Genomic DNA, 9,847 nt, shown 5'->3' with positions numbered 1-9,847 from the left:
GCTTACCCCTGCTAGGCTCATTCTCATCCAGGGTTAATCTCAAATTTGCTGCCCTTGTTGTGGAACGGAGAATTTTTCGGGGAGGGGGGCAGAAGGCTGCAAGAGAATTGTCCATCTCGTGCCTTCCCCTGCTCCCAGCATCCCGGTGGGAGCCCACACCAGAGCAGTGCTGCCCGAGACTGAGGGAAAACTTCCCGAAGTGGCTGGCAGGGCGTCCAGAAACTGTCTGAAGTTGGAGCCGGGAGAGGGAACGTCTCTCTCCGTGACGGGGGCGGAGAGGAAGCACTTGCAGCATCTGGGCTGGGCCTCCCACCTTGTTAGTTTCGTTTCTCGCAGCCTGGGTTAGGCGCCATCGCTGCAGCCATGGAAAAAGCTAGTGCAGAATTTGAAGGGGGTGCCAGCCTGGAGGCCGAACTCACGTGTTCCATCTGCCTGTGCATGTACAAGGACCCAGTGTCGCTGAGCTGCAGTCACACCTTCTGCCAGCAGTGCATCAAGAAGGTGCTCACAGCCCAGAAACAATCGCAGGCTCCGTTAACCTGCCCCATGTGCAGGCTCCACCTGGGGCCCAACCTGGAGCTGCAGATGAATTTCCACCTGTGCAACATCGTGAAGGCATTTCAGGCCAAGACTTCTGAAGAAAAACAGGGTAAGGGCTCTGAAGAGGGGGAGACAGAGGTGTTCCCCTGTGAGTACTGCCTGGATGAGACCCAGCCAGCGGTGAAAACCTGCCTGGTCTGCGATGCGTCCTTGTGCCAGGCCCATCTGAACAAACACAACTCCAAGGCTTACTACCAGGACCACGTCCTGGTGGAGGTGGGAGCAGGCAGTGTGGTGGAGGAGAGGAGGTGCCCGGAGCACGGCAGGATGCTGGAATGCTACTGCAGCCGCGAGGAGCAGTACATCTGCATGCTCTGCGCCATTAGGGGGGCCCACGTGAACCACGAGGTCCTCACCCTGAAGGAGGGACATGACAAGCAGCTGGTAAGGAGCTCTTCTCTCCCCACTGCTCCTGCGGGGTTTGGTCCGACCCCCTGACCTGGAGGAAGGGAGGAAGCCACAGGAGGGGCAGTGAGGCTTTTACCAGGGAATGGGGATTGGGGCGGGGGCTGGGGGCGGGCAGGCAACAGCTCCAGGGATTTCATATCTGCCCCAGCAGGGACTGGCGCATTGTGCTGGAATTTGCTTTTCTTTTCCTCATTTTTGTTGCCAGAGCAGCCTGGCCAGGTAAGCAGAGGGAGAAGAGCAGAGAAAGGTGTTTGGGGCTGCCCTCAGGGTGTGCTGAAATGGGAGAGTGAGTGAGAGGCAGCCCAGGGTCCCGCTGTCCCACATGCTGAGGTGCAGCCCCAGGGAACTGCCAGCCCCTCACTGGGGTGTTCCTGGCTGGGGTTAAGAAGTATTCCTTCAGGGATTAGAAAATCTCTTCCTCCACAGAGCCTCGGGGATGCCACTATTACTGAACTTTGGGTGGGGAAACAGGTTTTCCCACTTGAGGCCCTTCCCTTGAGCTCCCTCATTGTAGCATGGTGGGAATTGGGCTCTGCTCCCAGGCAACAAGGGACAAGATGAGAGGACATAGTCTCAGACTGTGCCAGGGGAGATTCGGGTTGGACATGAGGAGGAATTTCTTCACAGAAAGGGTGATTAAACATTGAAAGGGGCTGCCCAGGGAGGTGGTGGAGTCCCCATTCCTGGAGGTGTTCAAGAAATGACTGGACTTGGCACTCAGTGCTCTGGTCTGGTTGACAAGGTGGGTATGGGTCACAGGTTGGACTTGATGATCTCAGAAATCTTTTCCAACGTAATTGATTCTGTGATTTTGCAGTTCTTCCCTCTGCCATAAATTTTGCTGAGCCAATGGCCCAGCAGATACAGAGACATGGGGCCTCCACGTTCCTGCTTCTGAGTCCAGCTGCTGTCCTTGATATGCTCCAGAATCAGCTGAGACTGAGGGCATAAAATGCATTTGCTATGCTCAATGCCTTGCATTTGAAATTTCTGGGCTCAGTTTAGAGCCAAGGAAAAGACCATGCAGGAACCCAGTGGCTGGGCAGGAAATGCCTGGTTTACTCTGAACTTCAAGACAGATCACAGCCTCCTCAGGAATTAGCAGGAAGGATCCTTTGCAGTTATCAGAAATCTCCTCCCTCACATTACATATAAAAAATTCAGAGCTGCCAAGCACAAGTGGGTTGTGTGAGACAGTGGCCGTTTCCTTCATCCCTGGAGCTGGTAAAGGAGCAACACTGCCCTGTCTAGAGGGGAGCCATCCCTGTGGGTGAACTGAGATCTCTGCTGGATATTCCTCTTGGGTGGTTATTTTTAAAACTCCTCAGGATAGCCAGTGAAATCGGGAATGCAGCTCTTCAGGAGGAATTGTAAAAGGGTTTCAGTGAGAAGAACCTTGATCAAATTCGATTGTTTGTTTTTTAATGTTTCAAAAATTAAAACTTCTGTGACAGCTGTGACAACTATCTCATGGAAAATCTAAACTTTCTGGCATGATTTTTATTAAAAAAATGGAAGTCTGGGAGGTGTGTCTGTCATGGCCATTCATGGGTGCTCAAATGTGAAAACTGCTGGAAGCAACCAAAGCCATTCGGAGACTGTCTAATCTCCAAAGAACAAAGTTTACTGTCTCCTCTGAACTGTGCTATTGTGCAGTTCCACAGCACTCAATGATCATAGTATCCCTTAGAATAAACAGCAGGATGAGTAAGTACTGCTGTTTTGCTGATTTTCAGAAAAGATAATTGCTTATTACCTTATGCTCAGATCCCACAGCTGCTGACACATGAAAACTAAGGATTTGGACCACATTAAGGCACATGTGAAGATTCTGTGAAGCTTTAACAGATAAAGTGAGATTTATTGATTCATTTTAAATGAAATTTACTTACTCAAAGGGAAAGTTATTAATTAACCTACCACAAAGTCACACATATATAAAATTTAAACAATTTTCTGTTATGCCCCATCTTTATGAGGAGGCAAGTGAACACAGTTTATTATAGGACTCACTGGTGAAAGGGGGCAGGCAGAAGGTGCCTGTGCCATTTCAGCTCCACAAACTGCCAGTCTGGTTTAAAGCTGTCCCTGCTATGAAGTTCAGTGCTGTCATTCCTTCTGCTAGACTAAACTCCTGAACAAGATGACACGTCTGCAGCGATATGAAAGGGCCTTAGTTACCGCCCTAGAAGATCTTCAGAAAAGCGAGAATCAGCTCAAGGTTGGTACCCAGATCATTGCTAATTCAGAGCATCTTTCCTTCACAATTTCCCACAGTACGTGATGGCAACTGTGCTGTTAAAAGCAGATGAATAGAAAGTGATATAGTCCAAACCAGGGAAAACAGTGGTGTAAGAAACTGCCAGAAGCCAAGCTTTCTCACAACCTCCCAGCATAGCTCCACAGGAGGAACCAGCTGGGGGATTCCAGCTTTTATTGTAGTTGCACAGGTTACAGAACTGGCAGACCACAGATTGTATATATCATTATATATTTGTAAAGTTTTCTACCCATTGAAAAAAAAGAAAAATAATTTGCATCTACAGGTGGGGTTTTCAGTGTGTACAGATACAGTTCTCACATTGGTAGCTGAATTTTATCTGATTTTGTTACTATATCAGGATGAATTTTCATAAGCCTCTGTTTAAGCAGATATTCTAAGCAAATGCTTATTGTCTGCTTCCTTCTAAAGGCAGTGCAAAGGATAGATACAATGCAAATTGATAAAGAGAGGCACTAAGCTGAAGTGTGGGGTTCCTGAGCTAGTGCCCCATTTTCTTAATCTCTTCATTTAGACCAATACAAAGACAGTGACTTCTCAGATACAAAAGCTGTTTGACGAGATAAAAACAGAGTTGATTAAGAAAGAGAAGAAGATCCTGAGTGACATTCAATCAAATGAGAAAAAACAACTGGCATACATTGACTCCTTGAAGAAGAATATGGAACATAGGAGAGAGGAGGTTGAGCAGAATCTTCAGCTTTTGCAGAAGCTGAGAGAGCAACAAGATATTTTCCTCTTCTTCAAGGTTAGCAGTGACATTCCATTTTTCTTCATGGATATGCCTGTTTCTCAGCCAGCTGCCCTTTCTGATAATCACACTAACAATTTTTTTCCTTTTTTTTTTTTTTTTTTGGCAATCCTCTTTGTAGGAATTTCGTGTAGCAATACCGGCCACAGACAGGTATGTTCCACCCGTAAAAACTTGTTTTCTTCTTTGAAAAAATATGGTGTTGATAACTGGAATGAGACCCCACTGGCTGCCACCCTGTGCTGCAAAGCTGCTCCCTATTCCAGTGAGACAGAGGGCACCACATCCACACAATTAACAAGGATGGAGAGATACCTGTCTGCTGTTCCAGTAGTCCCTTTAAATTTCAGTTTCCTTGCTGGATTCTGATGAAAACCACCCGCATTTAATGCCAGAAAAATGTTTGTGTCTGAGGTGAAGCCCATAGGGTTCAGTTTACAGCAGCGCTCTCTTGGATGTGCATTGGTGACCCTCCTTCAGCTGAGTCCCAGTGAACATCCTTTGGCTGCAGAGGTAACTGGCTCATTTCCAACAAAGTTTTTGGTTTGTGGACAAGCTTAGTAGCTGGAAAGATTTATTATTGCTTCTCTTGCAAGTGATACGTTTAATTTATAACTTATCACTTCCTAAGTGACTCCTGGGTGTCAGCTGTAATTCGGTGGTGCACATCCACACCGACTGTAAGTTAGAGATCCACAGGAGGCTTTGCAGCAGCACTGAAGGCCCCAGCTGCATGAAGGGCTGGCTCAAACATCTACCTGGATGTTAAGATGTCACCTCTGTGACTTGTACAGATTAAAGCTGAGTTTGAACTTGGATTTGAATCGTCGCGTACCTTGGGGCTCTGCTCCCAGCAGTGCAGTCTGTTACTTACAGCTGTGCTGCACGTCAGATTCTAGCCTGTGGGATCAAAATCATTTTCCAGGAGCCTGGACACCATTTAGTATGTTTGGCATTTTTGTTCTGTCACGGCAGTGGCTGTTCTACGACAGCGTCAAGTCAAAGCACTGTTCACACATGGGTATCATCAAAATGCCTCCCCCTTTCTCCCTATCAGCATTTGAAAGTTACCATCCAGCTTTGGTAAGCAAAAGGCATTGCCAAACAAATAACAGTATATAACAATTGTTATATAACAACTGTTTACCCAATACTTCATGTTGCCAAAGCACCCTCCTCTTTGTAGAATCCTCCGAAGAATCCTAGTGAAGAAGTCTGTTAGCTTTTAGTGCTGAATGGTTTTCCTTGGTGAAACGACTCTGTGTTTCCTAGGATTGTGCGCCAGAATTCGAACATTTACAGGGTAGATGTGGTGGTGGTGAAGGACATGGATGACGTCGGGATTCGCCGCTACCAAGACAAGATACGGGACTCCATGAAGGAACTGGACTTTGTCTTCCAGGAACTGCAAGGTGAGCTGCCCCGACCCACGGGCCTTGCGCCGCTGACCCGCTGGAAAACAGCGATCCATGGGACCCAACTGTCCTGGCTGATGGCCACTGACCAGCATCTGCTTTAACCAGGGTGTGTACGTGGCCTTGAGGGGCTGATGTGGATTCGTGTGGGATCTTTGGAGTGTTGGAAAGGGGAGGGAAAAGGAGGCAGAAAGACTGTTTCTGCAGAGAACAAGAAGTCTGTTCCTAAGCAGTGCAAGGCCAGTTTCTCCTCTGTCTGATGTGATTTCCTGCTCCCACCAACTTGCCATGTCTTTGGGTGCTCAGTCATGCTTTCAAGAAGTGTGCTCTTCATTTGCCCACCCCTACCCCCACCTAGTTGATCTCTGACCATGAGATCCAGGGATACAGTACCAAGCCCTAAACTTGAATTTCTTGCCAGCTTTGTTAAACATTCTTCTCCATTTTTTTTTTTCAGATAAACTCACCAAACAAATGAAGTGTAACAGGTAAATCCTTTTCTTTACTTAAAAAATGATCCTGACAAATTTCTCCAGCAGTTTTTTATTTAAGGACCCTATGTCCCGTGCTTCTCTGCTTCAGTTTCAAGGAGAACCAAACAGAGTCTGGAAGGCTGTCCTTCCTCTCAAAAGAGGAGGGTCAGGTCTATTCACATCTCTTATTTCACTGTTAACAAGATGTGATCTGTGTTTCATGAAGCACTACACATTCAACACCGTTCCTTTACAGTGGGGCTTTGGTACCTCTTCAAACTCTTAAGTGTTAGAAAATACTGTTTATTCCTCAGGACTCTGGCTTGTCACTGTGAGCCTTACAGAGAAAATCTCTCACCTAAAAATGTGAACAGCATTTTGTTGCATGCATCTCCTCTCCTTGCCAGAGGTGAACCAGCAGACGTGCAGCCTCAGGGCACAGCTCTCAAAATCTGCACTGGGCAGAAATCTCTGGGAACTCAGCAGAGAAATCATTTACCTTCAGCCTGAGGGAGACACTGGGTTTGCTTCAGCACTCAGTAAAAGTCTGAGCCTGTTCCAAGGAAAGACCACAGAGGGGTTCCCACCAACTGAGCAGAAGCTGGAGCAAACCCAGTGCCTGAAAGGATTCCCAGACAAATCCAAATGCTGCAGGAGATATGAAATTTGTGAACAGTATTTCTCTTAAGACAGCACTAGTCCAATGCTCAAATATATTTCTGCTGGGCACAGTGGTGTATCTTTTCTCCTAGCTTTTTTGAATAAATGTTATTTAGAAGTTATATAAAAGATTTTTTTAATTATTTTTTTTGTTGCTGAAACTGCAGTTTGCAAACAAGTTTTTCTTAAGCCATAAATTTTAAAGAAAATCCTACTTTCTTCACCACTGTGGCAGTTTGAGCCGTTTGGCAGTTTTTAATTTTTGGAGCAAATCTAGAGGTATGTTTTTTAATCAGTGTACATGTCCATTCATTTGTCTTGTGTGCTCAGTCTTCTACAGACATACCAATGGCTGTGCTCTATATGGAATGAGACAGCTACTCAAAGTGGGAGGGAAAAGAAATATAGTTTTCTGAGGCAATGCGAAGCTCTACTTGGCAGCAACTTGTCAAGTGTGTTATTAACACAGCAATAAAATATGCCTATTATTACAGTAAGTGAAACTTTTCCATCTTGTGTATTCCTACAGCACAAACCAAAGCAAAGGATCGGCGTGGGACAGATAGAAACAAAATTTTTGATTCACATACAGCCAGAAGAAAAAGAGAGGCGAAAAACAAGATGGAAAGGAAAAGTTTAATATTGTTAAAAATTACCTTTAATAATGAGAATCTGCCAAGTGTCTTGACCTCCCCTGTATCCCTTGCATTCAAATCAATTCTGTAGCATATGCAAATTTAAAAAAGAAGTGCTAAGAATTAACATGAACATAAGAAAATCTTTGACTGCTGTTGTTTTCCAAACTCTGGGCTGTATCATCTCATGGTTCTCATTATACTTGTGCACTATTATTTGTGGTGATTCTGTTGTCATTAGGTGGCTGGATAACCAAATAAGTGGTGCAGGTAAGCATGGCTGCGTGATTTCATAGCAGTACCAGGAATTAGTTCTTGAGAGTGTTGTTTGTAGATGGCTGCAGTAGAAAGCTGTTCAGGACCATGCTATGGGTTTGGATTATCACATTCAACACAAGTGTCTTGGTAGCAGTGTATTATCTTTGTATGGATCAACCTCTAGGCAACATTTCAACACTTCCACAGAGTGTTCAAAGAGCCATGGAAACCACCACGGTCAGTAGCACACAAAGATGCTTTATTGGCCACATCTCTGGGGGTACAGATCATAGAATCACAGAATATGCTGAGTTGGAAGGGACCCACAAGGATCATCTCCTGGCCCTGCACAGGACACCCCAACAATCCCACCCTGACCCTGAGAGCATTGTCCAAATGCTCCTTGAGCTCTGTCAGCCTTGGGGCCGTGACCACTGCCCTGGGGAGCCTGTTCAGTGCCCAGCCTCTCTCTGGGGGAAGAACCTTTTCCCAGTATCCAGCCTAACACACCCCCCCCCCGACACAGCTCCAGCTGTTCCCTCAGGTCCTGTCACTGCTCACAGATAGCAAAGATCAGAGCTGCCCCTCTGCTGCTCTCAGGAGGATGTTAAAGACCATAGTGAGGTCTGACCTCAGTCTCCTCCAGCTGAATAAGCCAAGTGACCTCAGCCACTCCAGACCCTTCACCATCTTCATGTCCCTCCTTTGGATGCTCTCTAAGAGCATCCAAGGTATTTTTTATATTGTGGTGCACACTGGGCTCGAGGTGAGGCCACACCAGTGCAGAGCAGAGCAGGACAATCACTTCCTTCAACCAGGTGGGGATGTTCTTTCCTGACCAAGCACATCCTGTGTTTTCCTGATGTAGCCTTTACTGCACATGCCAACTCCACAAAGGGATTTCATGGGCATTTCCAGGCAATTAGGCTCTCTCTCTGATGCTGGAGGCTGCTCTGTGCCTAGCTCGGATTCACATTCCACATGTAGGTTCACAACCTGGGTGTTTCTACTCTGAAGGATAAAAATACTGCAAAACAGGGTTTCCAACAAAAGCATTTTTAAGAAAGAAAGGCTAAGGTTCTGTGTGCTTTTGTGGGATTCATGGCTACAACTCTATTCCGTCACTTGTGATAACATATATCTAATTGCAGGGATTAAAACTAAATGCAGCAAAATCCATCTCAGATTTAGAGTAACATCTCCCTTCATGGCTTAGATGGACCGGCCAAGCTGTAATGTATCCTCAGTCCTTGGTCTGCTGCACACATCAACTGTCAGCATAACAGAAAGTGTGTGGCCAAATTTTGGGAGCTCAGCAGTAGCTCAAGGTGACTTTGCAGATATTCCTTACTGCTTGAAGCCAGCAAGACACGAAGGACAGCTGCACTCAGCCACTCAAATGAGGCAAAAGAAATGAGCCTGTCCTTCAGCACTTTTATTACCTGGGCTTCTCTCTGGCTGTCACCCCAGATGAAGGAGCTGTGACCAGCCAATGCAGTTCAGTGCTGCTGCTGCAGACTGAGTTACTGCACTGCTGCAAATTGCTACAGAGAGTGAGACTGACTCAAACATTGTATTTTAAGTCACTCCCTCCCCACCATCTCACAGAGCAGCACACATTGACTAAGGGAACATCAGCACCGCTGTAGCCACTTCTGAAATATCAGCTGAGTATTTCCTCAGCAAAACTGGCATTACAAACATATATTTCTGTGTCTCCAGCCACAGGCTATAGTGGGAGGACTGGAGTCCGCTTTTCCCATCACTAGCAGAAGTAAGGGCAAACTGGCAGCAGGGTGCTGAGCAGTTCCTGCACTTCAGGCAGCCGCCCTCAGCAGCATTTTCTGGGTATATAGCTACCCCCTTGCCTGCAAGTAATTCACATTTTTTTAACACTGTGATGGTGTTTACTTTCCCCAGGGAAAGGATGAGGTACTGAGTTCACCTTTCCCCCAGTGCCAGCCATCAGCTCCCTGAATCTCTGAGCCCCTGGCAGAAAAGTCTGTGACCTGTTTAGAGAAGGGTCCTCCCAGAAACCTGAACCATCCAGTTCTCACAAGCGGAGTCACGTTCACAGGATGCTTTCAGAGGGGTTGGGAGCAGTCTGAGAAGGGAGCATGTCTGCAGCAGGCTGGGCAAAGGCCATTTGTGCTTTCAGGAAGAGCTGAGCAGCCCTCACTAGACAGGTGTGATGCTGCCTTTGGCACATCCATCACAGGTAATACAGTACAGCACTAAGATTGAAGTACTTGGCTTAACTTAAACCCAGAACCTACGGGACCTGGTGACCAAAACAAAGACATTAATTGTCTGGATGAAACTTGCCCAGCATCTAATTTGGAGGGAAAAGTGCAGGTAGCTCTTCA

At 46.5% G+C, this 9,847-nt stretch overlaps 1 protein-coding gene across 1 annotated transcript; it reads left to right on the top strand.

The window, feature by feature from the left end:
• Positions 1-304: 304 nt before the first annotated feature.
• On the top strand, positions 305-7,391 carry LOC113940520 (E3 ubiquitin/ISG15 ligase TRIM25-like). The gene is made up of 7 exons (XM_027631671.1): positions 305-984; positions 3,134-3,229; positions 3,804-4,037; positions 4,162-4,193; positions 5,313-5,452; positions 5,913-5,943; positions 6,185-7,391. Exons 1-7 carry the CDS (start codon positions 364-366, stop codon positions 6,219-6,221), a joined length of 1,191 nt encoding a protein of 396 aa, XP_027487472.1. The 5' UTR covers positions 305-363; the 3' UTR covers positions 6,222-7,391.
• The last annotated feature ends 2,456 nt before the right edge of the window (positions 7,392-9,847 follow it).

Source organism: Corapipo altera, unplaced genomic scaffold (genome assembly GCF_003945725.1).
Source record: "Corapipo altera isolate COAL_440 unplaced genomic scaffold, ASM394572v1 71945, whole genome shotgun sequence".
In the NCBI taxonomy this organism is placed as follows: domain Eukaryota; kingdom Metazoa; phylum Chordata; class Aves; order Passeriformes; family Pipridae; genus Corapipo; species Corapipo altera.
Note: the sequence above shows the minus strand (reverse complement) of the source record. Positions and strands in the feature narration are given on the sequence as shown.

Bases quoted from the DNA above. Each gene is read 5' to 3' on its own strand.
- LOC113940520 (XM_027631671.1), top strand. From the start codon at position 364: ATGGAAAAAGCTAGTGCAGAATTTGAAGGGGGTGCCAGCCTGGAGGCC. The intron at 3,230-3,803 runs GTTGGTACCCAG...CTCTTCATTTAG, and splicing joins AAAGCGAGAATCAGCTCAAG to ACCAATACAAAGACAGTGAC. The intron at 5,453-5,912 runs GTGAGCTGCCCC...TTTTTTTTTCAG, and splicing joins TGTCTTCCAGGAACTGCAAG to ATAAACTCACCAAACAAATG.